This window comes from Mixophyes fleayi, chromosome 6 (assembly GCF_038048845.1).
Source record: "Mixophyes fleayi isolate aMixFle1 chromosome 6, aMixFle1.hap1, whole genome shotgun sequence".
Taxonomy (NCBI): domain Eukaryota; kingdom Metazoa; phylum Chordata; class Amphibia; order Anura; family Limnodynastidae; genus Mixophyes; species Mixophyes fleayi.
The window spans coordinates 209,639,902-209,661,240 of record NC_134407.1 but is presented as its reverse complement, the minus strand read 5'-3'; the positions used below and the strand labels follow the sequence as shown (position 1 = coordinate 209,661,240).

General features: G+C 40.1%; 1 protein-coding gene across 1 annotated transcript in view; it reads left to right on the top strand.

The window, feature by feature from the left end:
* Positions 1-16,862, top strand: part of LOC142095441 (uncharacterized) — a 51,406-nt gene extending 34,544 nt beyond the window's left edge. Inside the window, 6 exon segments of the mRNA XM_075178387.1 lie at positions 3,627-3,762; positions 4,006-4,103; positions 4,197-4,305; positions 7,535-7,632; positions 9,300-9,408; positions 13,470-16,862. Coding sequence (XP_075034488.1) covers positions 3,627-3,762; positions 4,006-4,103; positions 4,197-4,305; positions 7,535-7,632; positions 9,300-9,408; positions 13,470-14,803 — 1,884 coding nt within the window. The 3' untranslated portion in view covers positions 14,804-16,862.
* The last annotated feature ends 4,477 nt before the right edge of the window (positions 16,863-21,339 follow it).

The window sequence follows — 21,339 nt, the reverse complement described above, 5'->3', positions numbered from 1 at the left end:
TGTAATATATGTCTGCATCCCCTTGGATGGAATGTAATACAATGGAGGATACTGCATTATGCATTAAGTGCTAACAGAACAAGATTTTCTTACTTCTTTCCTGTAATGAGTTTCCCTGTTACAAACCACCATGACTGTTACCAAAGTAATTTACATTTGTCCTAAGCCTGGCAGACCTTCTTTCTGTGGATATCTAATGTTACCTATCATTACCTGCAATGTATGTATTGACTTTAACACCCTTTACATTTGAACCCTCCATTCATACATTGTTACAATGTGAGTTTACCTCATATCAGTTAGTTTTCCACAATACATATTTTTTTGCTTTTGGTCTTTAGCTGTCATGTTACCTGTCAAGTAAAGAAATATAAAAGTTCTGTTACCACAGAGAATTATACAAGACCTATGTATACTATCTGGTCGGCATGAAAAATAAGCAGTACTCACATATGACCGTTTTGCAAAAAACCCTCAAAGCTCTCAGAAAGCACTTGTTAATTTTCTCATTACTTCCCCCTAAACTTTATTGTATTGTTGTGAAGTAAATTTGCCACCCTCCATTGCTGTGACAGGACCCGCTATAGGATTCATAAGAGAACTACATCAAAGCCAAAGCGCAATTAGGATCAATCACTGTCCATTATTAAATATATCTCATTTATCATAAACACTAAAACACACAGCACATACACTGCAGCTCGGGGAATACTCAGTCACACTGTTATAATATACAATTTGCTGCCATGTAACCAGCTGATACACTACAATGTGTCCTGTGTGTAAGACTCTTCTCTGGGATTAATGCCTGTACAGCAGATCACACTGAATAAACCTGACAGAGTAGACAATTCCTCCATCTGCAGTCAGTATAAATATTACAATGTTTGTATCTAGATCACTGCTCTGTCTGATTCCCCATCACTGTCATAGATACACAGGGACACTGCAGCCTCCTCTGTGTACCACGTGACTACAGCTGTCACATGACCTGGTGATATCACCATCACTGTCATAGATACACAGGGACACTGCAGCCTCCTCTGTGTACCACGTGACTACAGCTGTCACATGACCCGGTGATGTCACTATTACTGTCATAGATACACAGGGACACTGCAGCCTCCCTGTGTACCACGTGACTACAGCTGTCACATGACCCGGCGATGTCACATCACTGTCATAGATACACAGGGACACTGCAGCAGCCTCCTCTGTGTACCACGTGACTACAGCTGTCACATGACCTGGTGACGTCAGAAGGTCCTTTCGGTGAAGGGGTCTAACTAAAAGGAAAAGGGGGGCGAGAAGCTGTTTCCGGTAAGTGCTGATATTATGTCTCTACATCAACATCATCATCTACCATTCTTCACAGATTTTATTTTTTTTCTTTTATGACAAAATTATCTACCAAGAAAATACTTTTACAGATGAAGAGTAAAGGTCTCCTGACAAGAGACATGTTTACCTGTCCATACCTGCTTACTGATTAAGGGCAGCACTAACCAGGCAAAATAATAATGCACACATTTATTTAACACGTATAATGTAGAAACTACAACAATGATTGCCCTCAGAAGCATAACATACATTTATTAATCAGTCAACATCAATTAGAAGAACAAGAATCCACTCCACATATTAGACAAGTGGTGTCACATAATGATAATACAAATCTCCATAACGTGTCTTATTTAATAGATGGTTGGAATTGGTTTTCATTAGAAATAGAATAGATGCTCTTTTAGATTTTACCCTTTTATATAGTTAGTTCTCCTAAAGTGTTTAGATCTCATATTTATTCTAGAGATCCCTCACCTGTCACAGACCGTATTATGCATACAACTATAAAGCACATCATTGGGTGGGATTATGACAGGCACTTTCTTTTACAGCTGCCTCCAGAATACAGCATTCTTTCAGTAACTGGAAACATGTAACTTTTCTACAGTGAATTAAAATTACTTACTCTGGTAATCCTCACTTCAGAGTGGCCCCAGTATCTTGATTTCTTCCAAATATTCTCCCAGGCATAGGAGCTTACATCTAGTAGTCCTTGATCTGGTAATCCTCACTTTACAGAAGTTTTAATAGAAAAAGTGATAAATATTGACCAGAAACTGACAAATAATACACATGCATTCTGCAGAGACTGGGCAAAATGCTGGAAAACATTGTTTAATATTTGTGTTTTTTTTTAGTTAGTAGCATTTAAATAAGTGAACTGTTTCATCTTTGTTTCCAACAATACAGACAAATCTGTTATGGAATACATTATTAATTTATTGATGAGCGTTACATAAATACACATCAGTAGTTGTTTATTCAACCATAGGAGAGCATGATACATATTTAGAAAAAAATTTAGTCACCCATCTCTCTCACTGTTCCTAGACTCTTCCCTACTTTCATATCTACTACATTTACTGTAGTTCAACACATTACTCAATGTATTATATCTGTATCTGCAAAAGGTCAACTCAAGGTCAGCCCCTCCTTCTACGACCAGAGCCCATTCTCGGAGTCTTCATGATGGACAAGGACAGGAGTCATATGACTGAGAGGATATTAAATCTCACCCTGGAGATCCTATACCTGCTGACTGGAGAGGTGAGGGATTCTGAGAATATCACATTGGCATTACTACTATCTCATTCACAACAACTGGGGCCTGCTGAGAATTAATATGAAACATTAAACCCCAAATGTGAAATTTTCACATGAGTCATGAAGGTAAAATGCATTACCTAATGTTTACCTGACATTCTACTGTAACACTGTTGAGAAGTACAGTATTATTTTCCTACTCCATTACATACAGCCGCAGCTCATCCTACATCCTTTGGACAGTGTACTGATGAGATCTGATAGAGGTCAAAAAGTTGATGCTGAATCTCCGGTCATTTGTCCTGTCCCTATGTATGAATAAGTTAATCCATACAGTGTATTTCTGCAGTGCAAGTCTGCCAAACTGCCAGTCACTCTCTGCCTCTTTAGTTAGGGAAGCACCTTACCCTTACTCCTAACATAGCAACCTGATGCAGAGTGAAATAGAGCTTGATGGACACAGTCAGTCACGTTTATACATTCAGGTTATTTTACGTATAATATTCAGCTAAGTAATACCCATCTCTTAATATGTATTATAGAGTTGCTCTTTAAAGTAATGTCCAAAGATAAATGACACTATTGAGGAGTTGGATATTTTGCTATTTGAGATATTGTGTAAGATGTTTTATGTGTTTATAGCCCACAAAAGGTGTGAATGAGCTATTTTTATATGTGGAGCATAAGTCTCATAATAACTCGACATTACAACTAGGCTGACATTTTGCAGAAAACATGGTTTCTCAATGATGTTTTCAATAAGTCCTCTTATATTTAGAAATACACAACAGTGGAGGAGAAGTGTAGAGAACGTGTGAGACCCAGCACTAAGTGTAGTGATCTTGTGAGCCCCATCATGGAACCTCCACCTCACTCACTGATACATGAGAAAAACAATGACCAGAGGATTCTAGAACTCACCAACAAGATCATTCAGCTGCTGACTGGAGAGGTGACTGCTGGGAATGGGGCATTATACAGTAACACCAGGGGATGTGTCTGGGTGATGACTGTATCATTGTGTGTGTCAGGTTCCTATAAGGTGTCAGGATGTCACTGTCTATTTCTCCATGGAGGAGTGGGAGTATTTAGAGGGACACAAGGATCTGTACAAGGATGTCATGATGGAGAAGCATCAACCACACGTTTTACCAGGTAAATTACTTTCTCTCAATATAATCTTTTACCATCAATAAGTTAAAATTGTTTTACTATTAGAAAAATAAGTCCGATATGTATTTTCCATAAAATCTATGTAACATGATCAAACAGAAAAATAGAGTTTAGGAACTAAGTTTTAGTGATGAAGAGTCTAATCAGATATATGTGTAGGTCACTACATCCTCCGATTAGTCCTCTATGAATAATGTACCCAGTATCTGTGTGTCCCTCATACAGATGGATTGAGTAAGAGAAATACACCAGAGAGATGTCCCAGTCCTCATTATTCACAGTATTGTACAGAGGAGGATCACAATATCCCACAGGTTTACCAGGTAGATGAAATTGTTCGTACTTAAACATATGTATACTGTACAGTTGTGTTCATAAATAAATCAGACCTCTTTATTATATTGTATAACATTTAGGATGAATTTTTAAGTGATAAGATGCTATCACAGATTGAGAATGGAGAAGAGACCATAGAGAAGGATGATCAGAGTAACGAGGAGGTAGTTCCTGAAGATGTAAGCACAGGTGAGTGATAAATGGTGAATTGAGTGTAAATCCTGTGATCATTTTGAAGATTGAGCCCTTGGGCTAGATTTACTAAGCTGCGGGTTTAAAAAAGTGGGGATGTTGCCTATAGCAACCAATCAGATTCTAGCTTTCATTTATTTAGTACCTTCTACAAAATGACAGCTAGAATCTGATTGGTTGCTATAGGCAACATCCCCACTTTTTCAAACCCGCAGCTTAGTAAATCTAGCCCCTTGTGTTTAGTCTTTGATTGATTCTTCGGTTAGTTGGCACAAAGATCTGGAACATTTAATGAGGGAACTGTGGTTGTCCCCTTCTGCTGTCTATCTCCACCACATTTTTCCTTCATCCCCACATCTATCCTGGACTTCATCTGTGAGGCTAGATGGTCTGGCCATCAAGGTTAGTTAGTATGACAGATCCATGCCCGTCTACTGTTCCTGGTCTTTTCAGTAACTTGGACAAGGGAGTGCCAAAGAAGGCAGAGCTTCTTGAACAACTGACAAATGAAAGAAAAGGGCTGGAATTATGGCTTCTTCTCTTGGGAAAGCTTCTTAGATTTGTTCTGGACAAGAGTGTGCTTACATGTGGAGCTTAGCAAGAGGACAGCCTTCAACTGTTTGCACATGGGAGCACAGAATCATGGAGGAGGTGATCTGTGGCATTGTAGCCCATATCTCTGCATACTGGTGCGATTCTGTGCCCTACTAATGACTACTGTCAAGGACTAAAAGCCCAAAAGGACTGACTGGATGTAGTAGGCTTATTTTTGTGCCATATTGTCTTCTTGGCAGGAACGCTTAGAGCATTTCCGAACCTCTTACTAGCCTGGTCTCCCTCTTGGCACCCTGTGACCTATGACGCAGAGCCTTGTATGCACAGATCACCAAGGTCTGATAACATCGCCAAATTGAAAACTGCTACACCAAATGTGCCCCAGGTGGTAGCCAGGGCAGTCTTCGGCTTTCAGCATAGAATGGTGCGTTTTCAGGTCCCAAGAGAAGGTACAGTACAGAAGATAGCAAAACACTACCTGTCCTACCTATTCTAGTGGCAGTAAAAGACATAGGGGAAGAGGGGGAGCCACTTTAAATACAATCCAGGATGTGTTTTTTAACCTGTCTCTGCCTAAACTGGAAAGGGAACCTACCCATTTTAATGGCTGCTACGAATGAAGAGGGAATACACTTGTCCTGTATTTAGTCACCCCTTTTCACCTATGTACAGCTTTTCATTTGGTTGAAGGGAGTATTCAAGAGCTGCTTGTCGATTTCATGCTTGGGGTACACAGTTGCACATGGACCACTCCTATATAATCTTAAAATGTCCAGTTCTCACTATGCAGTGCCTAAACTGACAGGAGGCTACACTGGCTCTACAGAGTTACCTCTGCTACAGGTGTCAGACTAATCTTTCTGCTAGACAACCAGAGCCACTATACTCCTGGTGCTCAAGACCGTAACTGCTCAGCCCGTTCCTAAGCCCAAGTGGGTAAGACTCTGGTGCAATCCATTGTTTCTCTTTCTCAGATAACTCAGGACATGCGGGGGAATCCCTTCTACTGTGATTGAATGTGACACAAGAAGCCCTATCCCTTTTTTAAGATGGATCATGCTGTTAGGACTAAACAGATTACTAAAAGCGTTTCTGTTACCATTGCTTTGCTCTCCAGCCAAGTTTTATATCAACCTGGGTTGCGTATGGTTGGATAAATGGGTGGGCCAAGGCCTACAAGGGATGGTAGTCTGCAAGGGATGGTGATACAAAGATTTGTAACAGGGTTGATACCTCAGAAGAGGGTAAAACAAATGTGCTGCAAATTGGGAGCATAGACAGAGGAAAGCGTAACAGCCGTTTCATTAAGGGTGCCCGTATGTATGATAAATTTGCCATGTTTGTCTTGTATTGTAGTATCAACAGTTAGTGGTCTTTATGGTGGAGTAAGATGGCTGTGCCTCTACGCTTAGCCTTCACAGTAGAGTAGAAAGCATGAGGGTAATCCAAGCCCACCTCCCCTACATATCCAACCTCGTCTCTACTGCCAGGTCACTACTTCATTGATTACCTCTTCCCACTTCTACCTCCAGCACTTTGCCCTGGCCGCTCCCCAGCTGAGGGGTTTTAAAATGAGTTTCCTGCAACATTATTACATCAGGGTCTTGACAGTGAAAATATTGTATGGCCATAGCACGCTTCATAGGGGAATTGGGGAAATTAAGGCCGTTGATATTAGGTGAGAGTATTTTCAATCTCCCCTTTCTTGTCTTCTAAGAATATGTAGCAGTTCTTTGGACATTCTGATTTATGAACAATGTCCATATAAACCAGGAGCTGGTATTACCTTCCTTCTGTCTGTAATTTTGAAATGGGAAATAGATTACCTGTCGCTCTGTGGATGTGGTTCACAGTATAGCTGTGAATGAAAATTCCAGACCTTCATAACGCCGATTCCATCCATGAAGAGCCATGCAATCATTTTGCACTTCATATTTCCTCCTGGATTAAGACCACATGTTTATATGGTATATAAATTACGGTTGTGCATTACAGTCTATCTCGGTCCGAGGATTGAGTCGCATTTCGCTTGCACAGTAGTTTTCTCTTGGGCTTTAGCAGAACAGGTCTACAAGGGCGCGTTCTTGTATTTAGGCGACGCACTTTCAAAGTTTTACTAATTTTAACATTTCTGCACGATGGCGTCAGCAGGAAATCCCTCAAAGCACTGGTCTCCTTTTAGGTATCCCTTCTGTTCTTTGTGGCTTTAGGAAGTGGAACTATCTTAAGAAGAAAATATAATTTTTCACATACTGCTGATTCGGAAGCGTGCCACGGGACACAAATTATCCTGCTTAGGAATGCTGAGCCCTGTGTTTTTTGCAGCTGGTTCCCCTTAATTTTCTCATGGCATGACTACGGATAAACTAAGGAAGAATAGGTGCTGCTTAATCTCTATAAATGAAAGGAGAATTCTTTCTTTTACCCTACCTGCCTCAGAGAAAAGGAATTAACGGTAAGGGTACAATCTTATTTAATATGCTTTGATTACATATATCAGTTAGTGCACAAAATGTCCCGTCATCGATTGCATTAAGAGACCTATATGCCTTCGAGTTTATATGTGTATGTGTGTGGCTCCTTGCATGTACATTTTTATATACAATGTTTTTATGTGTTGAATAGTACCATTGTGTCATAATTAAACATTCAGTCCCTGTGTTTCCTACAGATGGATCCAGTAACAGAAATACACCAGAACGATATGCCAGCCCTCTCTATTCACAGGAATGTACAGAGGAAGAGATCAAACTGGACAAATGCATTAAGGTATCCGCAGCAAATAGTGAATATTTCTTCTCCATAACGGTGTTATTTTCTATGTCTATAGTCTGGGAGAGGATTTCATGTTTCTATATGTTTGTAATGATGGAGACTGTGACATTAGTAATGATGAGGTCATGCTATCTCTGCTTGATTGTTATATTAAGCAACCACACACATTGCACTGGCATTTACTTGTGGGATATGCTGAACTTCCTGGCATGTGGAGGTTAGGAAACCTTCCTTATCCAAAGTAACGAAAAGGTACATTCATATTAAATAATGAAAAGACTTCAAACAGAAATACTGTGTTCTACTCTTTGGGTGGTCTCTAAAAGATCTTATCGTTAGGATTATTCTTTTTTGTACTCTGCATTATACTGCCATTTTTTCTGACACTTTGCAGAATACATGTTATTTCTTTAGATAACATTTTCTGATTGAACAAAATAGTACCTTAAAAAGAAGGAAGTTATCTGGTTTGCAGAGAGCAACTATAAAAACCTCCTATTTTCTCCAGATCTGGTGAAGTACTCGGATTTGTTTTCACGTATCAAAAAGGAACTAAAATGATATTCTCATTGCAGCAGTTCAAAAGAATATTCTTTTAGAGTGTTTTGGATTTAGACCTTTAGGTCAGGTTATAGTCAAGCGAATGACGTATAGGATTTATACTCCACAATGCAAATTTGTAGTCTGCAGTGTTTATTGAAGGGAACTCTAATCCAAAAGGGGCAATGGGCAAACAAACTCATGTTTCATAGTGACTGAAAACGTCAGGTTGCAAGGGGGCCAGACTAGTGTTAGCACTATACAAAGACTGAGAACTATGCTAAAGAGCAAGCCGCGAGCTTATTATTTGATTTCCCAGGCTTCACCCAAATTCACCATATGTCCAGAACCATCATTTAATGAACTAAGGGGTTTGTGAACATTGTCCTGATGAAGGAGAATACTCCTTTTTAATGCATCAGAGAGCCAAAATACTAATTAAATACTTTCTATCATGCAAGCTATTTGGCCAATTTCCACACCCAACTTCTCCATCCTTTAATAAGTTATGACCACAATGCCTGGTCTCTTTTTGTCTCACTACCTGTGTCCAGAAAAACTCCAAAACTGGATGAATACTACTGTGCTTATTACCTATGGAAGATGGTCTGCAGGTAAGGGTGCTTTACTATAGCCGTTGGCCTTTTTGAACAAAGTGGCTTAATCTTAGATGATAATTCTGAGTAGAGATCTCCTCCTAGAATTAACTATTTTCAGGTCGGTTGGAGTTCTGGACTGACTGGCATTTCTAGTTTATGGTCGCTGACCTCTAAAGTACAATATATCAATGTTGAGAGTAGCTGCAGTCAGCGCTTATCAACTCAGAGAAATAGTTTCATGTACTACTTAAACATGCCAAAGTTCCTCAGGATGGCCATCACTTTTTCAGAGTAGAAATACATAATTAAACAGTCCATTACATTAATATCTAACAATGCCAATATTTAAGAACACAACGGGGAAGTGCCACCAACATTCTTCTTAACAAGAGTGTGACCTTTATTAATAATTCCTGGTACCCATCTCATTGCATAAGTAAAATTGGATTTACCAATAAGTTAAGTTCTTATAAGGCAATATTAGGATTACAGTGACTTTATTTTTGCGCGTGATTTATTTAGGAAGAAAATCTGAATATTGTCGTCGTTGATTTTGACCAAGCAGCTAAGGAAGAAGAAGAGAATTGCATAAAGATTAAGGAGGAGGAAATCCCTACAGATATCAGCACAGGTGAGTAATGGCCACTAAATGTGTGGATGCTTTCATTTTTGTATGATATTTGGTATAAACTAATAACATGTCCGTAAATAAAAAAAAGTATGTTGGTCATCCGCTGACACCCTGAATGGAATCCTGCTAGTTGTAGGTGGACCTCCATATCTAGGGTCCGCTGTGGGATTCATCTGGATCTCTGTGTTTTGCTGTTCTTTCTATGAATCACAGTGGATGCTACATTGTTCAGGCACAACATTAAAACCACCTGCCTAATATTGTGTAGGTCCCCCTGGTGCCAACAAAACAGCTCTGACCAATCAAGGCATGGACTCCACAAGACTTCTGAAGGTGTAACTTGTCACCAAGACGTTAGCAGCAGCACATTTAAGAACTGTAAGGTGCTAGGTGGGGCCTCTATGGCTTTGGCTTGTTTTTCCAGCACATCCCACAGATGCTCGATCGGATTGAGATCTGGGAAATTTGAAGTCCATGACATCACCTTGAACTCTTTGTCATGTTCTTCAAACCATTCCTAAACAAGTTTTGCTGTGTGGGAGGCCACATTATTCTGCTGAAAAAGACCACTGTCATCAGGGACTACTGTTAACATGAAGGGATGTTCTTGGTCTGTATCAATGTTTAAGGCAGGTGGTATATGTCAAAGTAACATCAACATGAATGCAAAGGTTTCCCTGCAGAACATTGCCCAGAGCATCACATTGCCTCTGCCAGTTTGCCTTCTTCCATTAGTGCATCCTGGTGCCATCTCTTCCCCAGGAAAACGACACACACGCGCTCGGCCTCCACATGATGTTAAAGAATACGTGATTAATCACATCAGACCAGGCCACTTTTTTCCATTGCTCCATGGTCCAGTTCTGGCGCTCACCTGCCCATTGTATGCGCTTTTGGCAGTGGACAGGGGTCAGCATGGGCATTTTGACTAGTCTGCAGCTACGCAGCCATATAAGCAAGAAGCTGGGATGCACTGTGTGTTCTGCAACCTTTCTATCATAGCCAGCATTAACTTTTTCACCAGTTTCTGTGGGATTGGACCAGACAAGCTAGCCTTCGCTTTCCTCGCGCATAAATGAGCCTTGGGGGTAAATGTATCAATGTCCGGATTCTTCAACTCCGGCGAGATCGGCGTCTTCAGCGCTTAAATTTAAAGCGGCGCTGCCTTGTAAGGGGAAGTTTCCCTTTACAAGGCAGCGCCGCTTTAAATTTAAGCGCTGAAGACGCCGATCTCGCCGGAGTTGAAGAATCCGGACATTGATTTACCCCCTGGTCTCCTTTAACCCTGTCGCTGGTTCACTAGTTGTACTTTGTAGAACCACTTTTGGTAGGTACTGACCACTACATACTGGGAACACCCCACAAAACCTGTTGTTTTTCTTCTAGCCATCACAATTTGACCCTTGATAAAGTCGCTCAGAGCTTAACGCCATGTTTGTGCTTTCAACACATCAGCTTCAAGAACTGACTGTTTACTTGCTGCCTAATATATTCCACCCCTTGACAGGTGCCATTGGAAGGAGATAATCAATGTTATTCACTTCACTTGGCAGTGAGTCTTGTCGGGGTTTACAGCATCGGGAATAAGATTACCGCCGGTTAAGGCAGTAAACAAATTGATACAACAATATACAATAGTATATCGCAGTGACCCTATACAACAAAGACAGACAGCAAGTGTAGTGGAGTACAGATGACCGTAAATAGCAGGAGGGATTGGCACAACAAATACACTGCCGTGGAGTCTAAGACCCCCCCCCGGACTTCAACAGAGATCCACGCAAGAGGATATGGACTTTGCTCAGTGAGGACCCAGGTCGCGGCCCATTGTAATTGGTTCCTTCCATGAAAGCAGAAGAGTACTTAGCTGGTATGAGGACTCTTCCAAAAACACAGCAGATGAAAATTTGGGTATAGGTATACTGCTGTGGGGGAGACTGGACTCAATAGTTGAAGAAACACTAATAGCAACTATAAATCTTAATATAGTCCTGGAGCGGGACTATCGATATTGCATACAATTGATACTCGGGCATTGAGGAGTGACCTGAGCAGGTTCTTATAGTGGCTGGTTGATAATGCTGGTTGGTAATGCCCTACATGTGTCATCAGTGCTGGAGGGTAGTGTTAATACCTAAGAGAGGTGTTATGTCATCTGTAGCCTGAGCCGAGCTGGGTTCTGTTAAGGATTCTAATTGGGAAGGCCAGCAATCAGCAGACGGCTGAGTGTTGGAGAGAGGCCAGTAATGTCTTAGACTGCTTGTACTGACACCAGCTTGCTGGGTTCGGGGACTCTAACTCTTCACTTAGCTTTCAGGGTCTTTGGACATTGGAGGGATCCAAGCTTCTAATTAATGTTGGAACTCCCAGCGATGTTCCGAGCTCTGGTCAGAGCAAAGCATCTGCTGAGGGCTCAGGGCGGAGAAGATGCAGATGGACAATGCTGCAGGCTGTGGTGTACGTCAAACACAAGGGCGGTACCAAGAGTCCTCTGGTCAAGCAGGAGACGTGCAGGATCTTTTGGTGGGGCTGAATTAAACATCAAGGACATCATGACATTTTTTTAGCCCAGGGGTGAAAATTTGGGCATTAAAGCCATTACCGTTATTACGGTAATTTTAACCTGGCTTTCTGCTCGCAGCTCAGAGAGCTGCGAGCAGAAAGCCAGGTTAAAATTACCGTAATAACGGTAATTAAGCGCATTATTACCGTAATAACGACAATAATGCGCAGGCCACGTTACTTTTACCAGTAATGTGGCCAATTGAATTCCCCTCTCTGAGCAGATAGACTCTTTCCACCAGCGAATGGTCTCTGGAGGTCTTTCGCTGATTGTAGACAGGTGGGGGTCAATCGGACATCGACATAATGCCGTCACAGTTGAACCACAAGGTGGATCTCTTCTACTTCAGGACATGAGATCCTAAGATCAAAGGGTTTGTGTGATCGTATGGTGCAGACCATGCTTAGGGCTAAGGAAACCGATTTCGGACAGAAATGATAACAGAGTCTGTAGAAAATATATTTTCTGGTGCGAGAGGATATGGTATCCTGTCACTTCTTTTCATTTAGTAAGGTTACTTATGGTCTTACAAGAGGGGTTGTACTGTCCCCTGAACATAACTGATGATTACAGACATAAAATATAGTTAACATACACTTGGTGCGCACCTTTTCACATCTCACAGGAGATAGGAGCTCCTATACTCCCTTCACTGGATAGATGACCCTTATCTCTTTCCTCAATTGGAGTTCCTATAGTCTGAGAATCAGACTCATGGAAATATAAAACAAATGGAGAAATTATAGTGCAGATTGTCTAAAATGAACATGTAAAAGTCCACAAAGTTCCCGGAAAAAGAGTATATTCTTCAACCTCGTGAAGAAACGAAGGAATACCACCGTAATTCTTGTGACTTTTTACACCATCTCCCCCAAAGGTATATGCTTACAAGATGTTGGCTTTAATAAGGCATCTCAAATGATCCTTCCTGTGTATCGCTTTCAAATTCCTCCACAAAGTGGTAACATGATGTGCCAGATAAAAAGAAATAAAAACCAATCTGGTGCATTATCATAAAACACCTTTTAATAAAAGTACATTATCTCCAAACAGAGACCTGTACATGTAAAACATAACATCAAGAATATCCCAAAATGGTAATGTGTATACTCATACCAGATAGATTCAGGATATTCGCATGGAAAAATTCCTCCACCGTATCAGTCCACAATGTGACGAAATTCGTCACATTGTGGACTGATACTGTGGAGGAATTTTTCCATGCGAATATCCTGAATCTATCTGGTATGTCAACTATATTTTATGTCTGTAATCATCAGTTATGTTCAGGGGTTTTACAGGTGCCAGTATAAGGTCTATTTGAAATAAAAAATAGTGTTGGCTCTCACAGATGGCAGTGACGATTGAATGTAGTATGTCTTGTTATTTTTCAATGTCCCTTAGTTGTACCCAGAAGTAGATACTGTGAAATATGTTTATGTATGTAACATGTTATGTGGGACCTCACTGACTTTGTGTTATTTCTTTCTTTCTCCAGCCCTTGAAGAAAATGATAGTCAAAATAAGTTTAAAGCTGCCACTAGCATTACTCCTACTGTCAATCCAGAATTCTTTAGTACAGATACATTGTCTGATCCTGAATCATATCAAGAAATTTCCACTGATGGAAAACAGTTCATATGTTCTGAATGTGGAAAATCTTTTAGTAGTAATGCACAACTTATTGCACATGAGCAAGTCCACACAGATGATAAACTATTTTCATGTTCTGAATGTGGGAAATGTTTTACACGTAAACAATATCTTTACAAACATAGGAAAGTTCACACAGAAGAGAAACCACATTCATGCCCTAAATGTGGAATAAGTTTTAGACAAAAATCAAATTTGGATATACATCAGAAAATTCATACAGGAGAGAAACCATTTTCATGCCCTGAATGTGGGAAATGTTTTAGATTGAAAACAGATTTTGTTGTGCATCAGAGGAGTCACACAGGAGAAAAGCCATTTTCATGTCCTGACTGTGGAAAATGTTTTGTTCGTAAAGCAAGTGTTCTTATACATCAGAGAATTCACACAGGAGAAAAACAATTTTCATGTTCAGAATGCGGGAAATGTTTTCTTACTAAAGCAAGTCTTCTCTACCATAAGAGAATTCATGCTGGAGAGAAACCCTATTCATGTTCTGAATGCGAGAAAAGTTTTGTTAGTAAAGCAAATCTTCTCAAACATAAGAAAATTCACACAGGAGAAAAACCATTTTCATGCCCTGTGTGTGGGAAATGTTTTACAGAGAAAAGTAGCTTAGTTTTACACGAGAGAAGTCACACAGGGGAAAAACCATATTCATGTTCTGAATGCAGAAAAAGTTTTGTTGGTAAGGCACATCTTCTCAAACACCAGAAGGTTCACACTGGAGAGAAACCATTTTTATGCTCGGAATGTGGGAAATGTTTTGCACAGAAAGCAAACCTCATTAAACATCAGAAAATTCATACAGGAGAAAAAGAATTTGCATGTTCTGAATGTGGTAAATCCTTTGGAATAAAATCATATTTGGTTTTGCATCAGAGAATTCACACAGGCGAGAAGCCATTTTCATGTTCTGTGTGTGGGAAATGTTTTACCATGAAATCAACCTTAGTTTCACATCAGAGAATGCATACAGGAGAGAAACCTTTTTCATGTACCGAATGTGGGAAATGTTTTAGGCGGAAAACAAATCTTACTGCACATCAGCGACTTCACATAGGAGAGAAACGACACGAATGTTCTAAATGTGGGGAATTCTTCAGTAATAATTTGGATTTTAATGAACATCAGAGAATTCATGCTTTATATATTGACGCACAGCTTGTTACACATTAACCTCTTTATCTGAATGGATGTTTATGAAATTTTGTCCATACACTTGCAATGGTAAGTCTAGGGATTCAGCATTACATTATCAGAACATCTCCAGCCATGCTGACATCTAGAGTGTGTGGAGGAGAACTACAGTCATGGCCAAAAGTTTTGAGAATTACACAAGTATTGGTTTTCACAAAGTTTGATGCTTCAGTGTTCTTATACCTTTTTGTCAGATGTTGCTATGGTATACTGAAGTAAAACAAGCATTTCATAAGTGTCAAAGGCTTTTATTGACAATTACATTAAGTTTATGCAAAGAGTCAATACTTCTTTTTGAAGACCGCTGAAATTCGCCCTGGCATGCTGTTAATCAACTTCTGGGCCACATACAGATGGCCACCCATTCTTGTCTAATCAATGCTGGAGTTTGTCAGAATTTGTGGGTTTTTGTTTGTCCACCCGCCTCTTGAGGATTGACCACAAGTTCTCAATGGGAATAAGGTCTGGGGAGTTTCCTGGCCATGGACCCAAAATTTCAATGTTTTGATCCCCGAGCCTATTAGTTAGCATTTTTTCCTTATGGCAAGGTGCTCCATCATGCTCGAAAAGGCATTGTTCATCACCAAACAGTTCTTGGATGGTTGGGAGAAGTTGCTCTTGGAGGATGTTTTGGTAGCATTCTTTATTCATGGCTGTGTCCTTAGGCAAAATTGTGAGTGAGCCCACTCCCTAGGCTGAGAAGCAACCCCACACATGAATGGTCTCGGTATCCTTTACTTTTGGCATGACACAGGACTGATGGTAGCACTCACCTTTCCTTCTCCGGACAAGCATTTTTCCAGATGCCCTAAACAATCTGAAGGGGGATTTATCTGAGAAAATGACTTTACCCTAGTCCTCAGCAGTCAAATCCCTGTACCTTTTGTAGAATATCAGTCTGTCCCTGATGTTTTTCCTGGAGAGAAGTGGCTTCTATGCTGGCCTTCATGACACCAGGCCATCCTTGAAAAGTCTTTGCCTCACTGTGCGTGCAGATGCACTCTCAACTACGTGCTGCCATTCCTGAGCAAACTGCACTAGTGGTGCCCTGATCCCACAGCTGAATCAACTTTAGGAGACGGTCCTGACGCTTGCTGAATGTTCTTGTGTACCCTGAAGCCTTCTTCACAACTACTGAACCTCCTCTTGAAGTTCTTGAATATCCTTGCTTGTGAAACTATTTGTGCAAAGCAATGATGACTGCATATACTTCCTTGCAGGTAACAATGGTTAACAGAGGAAAAACAATGATTTCAAGCACCACCCTCCTTTTTAAAGCTTCTGTTATTCTAACTAAATCAGCATGACAGAGTGATCTCCAGCCTTGTCCTCGTCAACACTCACCTCTTTTAACAAGAGAATCACTGACCTGATGTCAGCTGGTCCTTTTGTGGCAGGGCTGAAATGCAGTGCAAATTTTGTTTTTGGAATAAAGTTCATTCTCATGGCAAAGAGGGACTTTGCATATACTCCAGAATGTCATGAAGAGTGATCAGATGAATTGTAATTAATTTCAATTTGCCATCATAAAACCGAGGCAGCAGACTTTATGAAAAATAATATTTGTGTCATTCTCAAAACTTTTAGCCATGGCTGTATATCAGGTTGCTCTCTCTGTCCAGGACTTCTATGTTTATATTGGACATATCATTCACAATTCAACCTAGATTACACCTTATAAGGGTCATTTACAAACCGCAAAAGTATGGATCCACAATGTTTCTTTATGTCTACAAGTGCAACTAATTATGTGCTTAGCACAGTTTATGTGCACACTCAATTCACCGTTTCTGCGCCCAGTTTTGCAGGTAATGGATACACCTGAAAATGCGCATTCTGGGAAGAGTAAAACAACATTTGAAAGTCCAACAAAGGAACACTTAAGGACCACTACCTTTGTTCTTGTAACCTTTAATTTTTTGTCCTAATTACTGCGTACTTTAGCCTCATTTGTAGCTTATATGATTTATAATAGTAAGCACCTGTATTTATTACATGTCACTATTGTCTTTTAGAAGATTTTTCAATTACGTTGTTCTAATGCACATAGGTATACTAGTATGGTTTTAGAAAAGCATTCTCCATTCCACCCGAAAAAAATATAAAATGCACTACAAGAGAAGAAATAAAAAAGTATCATTATTTGTAAAGAAAAATGTAAATTTGTCTTGTCTTTAAAGTGGGTATATCTCTAATAAGACAATTTAAATAAAGCTTGGAGTTCAAAATAAATCACACTTGTAGGGTTTTGTCTTTTTTTTTTTTCATTATTGGATTATTAACCGTAGCCCCTTGAAACCTACAGCCTTAAAGGATAACTCCATCTAAAACTCATTTTTATTTAACATACTTTCCTCATCTAAAAGTGTGGATCATATACAAGGAGATTCTACAAGCAGTTCATGAGATCTCACCCTAACAGAGCCATCAGAACCTCCTGTCCCCACAACAACAACCAGCAAGGTACTAATATGAGCTTTGACTGCTCAGCAACTGTCCAGTTAGTTCTCAATGCTAGTAAGAAAACTTACAGCGTTGGTTTGTTTGAGCTCTGACCTGCCGGAGTCTCTGACATACTATTAGCCTATACTCTTTTGAGGGCATATTTCAGTCAAGCACAGATGGTGTAAATTGGGTATATAATCTATGATTCTACCTTCTGTCACAAAGAACGAGGGGAGAGGATTGTCTTGGATCCAAATATAGAGATAACTCCTTTATGCATTAGCTGAGGCACCCTCGATAAGACAGACTCATCATTGTAATACAGGCTGAGTATCTGCATAGTTTCGAGATTATAGCTAACACCGAGATGTTGGGCAATATTCAGTTTAATAGATAAAAATATTTAAAACATGAAATAGATTGTAAGCTTGCGAGCAGGGGCCTTCTCACCTCCTGTCTGTTTTACCCAGTTTGTTTATTAGTTTACTATGTTTGTCCCCAATTGTAAAGCGCTAGGGAATATGTTGGCGCTATATAAATAAATGATGATGATAATGAAATAACAGGAACTTGCACTAATATCGGAAAAATATTTTGTATAAACAACAAAGCCAGGACCTTGGCAGATAGAAGATCAAAGAGAGGGATGAAGTGTGGCATTTTACTGAACCGGACCACCACCACCCAAATAGTGGTAATCTTCTTGGATGGAGGTAGGTCCAAAATAAAATCCATTGACATAAGAGGTTCAATGGGTTGACCCCTAACACTCTTTTTACGTATGTATATCTGACAAGCCATGGCAAAATTCCTAGTGTCCTTTTTGAGAGAAGGTCACCAGACAAAGCAAGACGAGGTACTAATGGTCTTGGAGATACAGAGAACACCTGAAATTCTTTGCTGGCATGTGCTTCCATGAGGACTGCTTGCCTAAGCCTCTTGGGCACAAATAATGAGGTGGTACCTCAGCAGGAGCTTGACTTTGAACTGCTACAATATTGGCACAGAGACATTTTGAGGTTTGGGATGCATGTTCCTGATGTTGCTGCAAAAAACTCCTGGAGAGTGCATCCGCTCTGATATTCTTGGAGCCTAGCCTGTAAGGTATAGTGAAGTTGAACCTGGAGAAAAAGAGTGCCCAGTGAGCTTGATTTGGATTTTATCTATTAGCGGTTTCAGTGTAAATATTTTTATGATATGTATGCACTGTGATAGTATATTTGTCCCATTCTAGCCAAGGTCTCCACTGCTTGAGTGCTGACTTGATGTTCTGCCCCTGAACTTTACACCATGTTTGTAGGAGTTAATCTCCTTACCTGATTAGAACTGCACCTGTCTCACAGCTTCTAATACCTGCCTCAATCTGTGCTCTGGGCAGTTTATCGTTTATACCTGGCTGCTGCTTGTCTCTTGTTTATCCCTTTTCCAGTTTTGCTTTGCTGCTGTCTAATCTCCTGTTGTGACCCTCTGCCTGATTACCGGACCCTGCTTGTTTGCCTGTTGCCCTGACCTCTGCCTGATTACTGGATTATACTTGTTTGCTTGTGACCCTGACCTCTGCCTGGCTACTGGATTCTGCTTGAACTCTTGTTGCCCTGACCTCTGCCTGGTCACTGGACTCAGATAGTCTGTCTGCTTCCCTGGACTGCCTTGTGTCTCTGGCAATCTGGAATCCTGACCCCTGCCTCCTTAGTCTGGAGCCTCGTGCCTCCTGGCAATTGGGTAACTCAATTTACTTGTCCCTCCATTTAAACTGTATTTGTCATTGCTTGGAACCTGCTGCTTCTGTGGACTATTCCTGCCATTCATCACACCTGTTTATATTCAATATACTTGTTCCTGCATTTAAACTGTATTTGTCATTGCTTGGAACCTGTTGCTTCTGTGGACTATTCCTGCCATTCATCACACCTGTTCATATTTGTGTATTGGAATATACCTGTTTATTCTGCTACCTGAAATCTGCATATTCCACAAACTCAAGTCTTCTTGACATATTTTGCCTAAATAAAGAGACTTGGTTTTTCTACTGCTATTGCCGCTTCCTGAATTCACTAGGAATCATAACACTAACAAAGCCTTTTTCCAGATTTTCAATGATGCAATCTTCACAGGTCAATCAATAAGTGGGTTTTGCTGAAACTAGCAGGGGAACCCCAAGACTACAGGATAACTGGGAGACTGAACGACATAAAAATAAATTATCTCTGATTATAGACATCCAATTGACAAAGTAAGAGGCACAATATTCTATGTAATAGCTCCTTCCAAAAGAAGATAGTAGTTTTAGGAAGTTCTGATGGTTATCGTACAGACACAATAATCAAAAATGGTCAGCTGTCAAGAGCGAAGTCCAGTGATCAGGCCGGGATCAGGGTCTGGCAATGGTCAAGAGCTAAATTCAGTGAACATGCTGAAGTCATGGGTGTGCAGCCAAATAATAAGCCAAGATCAAGGGCAGGAGAGAGAGAAAGAGAATCCAATACTCAATCCAGGTCACGACAGAGACGTACACAAAGAAAAGCGCAGTTTTAGCACACTGGTTCAGAACAAACTATCTCCAGCACAACTGGATAGAAGACAGAGCCTAAAAAAAGCTAAAAGCCAGTAGGAGGAGGTCTGGAGGATATGCACTTGCTCATTGCTAGGAGACCTGGAAAATCAACCGAGCAACTGGCCTTGAAAACTGTTAGAGCAGCACCTAAGCGGCACTACTTGCCATCTCTTAGCAATGGCAACAAGCGTGGCGGTGCCCATAGCTGATCATAACCATTATAATCCCAACAGCTACATGCTGCCACTTTCTCTCCTTAAAGAGTATCCAGCCAGTTGAGGATGTGTGCCTGTAGATCTAAATGTGAATACTGCCCACATAAAGTCCATGCCTTAATGTGAGTGACTATATGTAAGGAGTGAAACATTTAATATGGTACTGCTACCAGTTCTGTGGGTAATTGAGTACGCCAAATATTTGTGCTGCTACTAGCCATGTCTATGCCTAGTATTTTTTAGTAATTGAGGGAGGGGGGTAATGTGAGTACTACCCCCAATCAATTTAAAAAGTTGGTTCCTATGTTACCAGTAAGTTGGTTATCATTGTCAATGCTAATTATATGCCATTGTTATTACTGTCATTATTAATTCTACCAATATCTTAAATGTTGTTACTGATTCTTCTATTAAATATTATTACCAAATGTCATTACTGTGCTATATCATTGTTATTGTTCAGCTAATCGTATGTATTTAGATTGCATTCATGTATTATTATATGCTATTTATATTTCATAGTTACAGTTATCTATGCCAGTTTATCTCTGCCAAGGACAGAGCACTCTTTCTTTACTCTTTATTTACTAAAATACTGGCTTTCCAGTTACCAGGCCATTTAATAAAAGTGCCAAGTGGCTTTTCCCTATTAATCTGTCCTTTATTGTGAGTTGAGCTGAGGTTTCTCAAGTCGATCCATGGTAGACCTTGCCAAGATCTGCAGCCCCATAGAGATAACATTACTCGGGTGGAGGTACTGTGAAATTTACCACCTCTCCAGGTACACTGAGGACCCACCTGTGCAGGGGCTACAGGTATTTGCTGATAGTTGATATTAGAAACAATATAAGCTCTATGCAGTATTTATTAGAATGTTGTTCTCTCTACATTTCTGATGCCTCTGTCTTTCAAAATATGTTCCAACTATATAATAACTATTGATCTGTGGTACCAAGCTCAGATTCCAAGGCCCATTTATATTCTGTGTCTGTAAAGCTATCTGAGAGGGATGAGTGTGAATATGTTTGGATTGAAAAACATTACTATTTTACACATTTTTCTTTTTGACATTAATTATACTAGGAATATAGGGGGATTTTGATAACACATATGACCTGTGGGTTTTCATCGTTCTAATATAATGAAGAGGTTGAGCATACATTAATAAATCTGTTTATGGTACATTATACACTGTTGAAAATTAGATGTAATCTAAAAATTTTGGGTGTAAAAAGGCAACCAAGTAAACAAGCTATTGAACCAAGATCCATCAGACTGTCCCCAATTTAGGAGACAGTCCA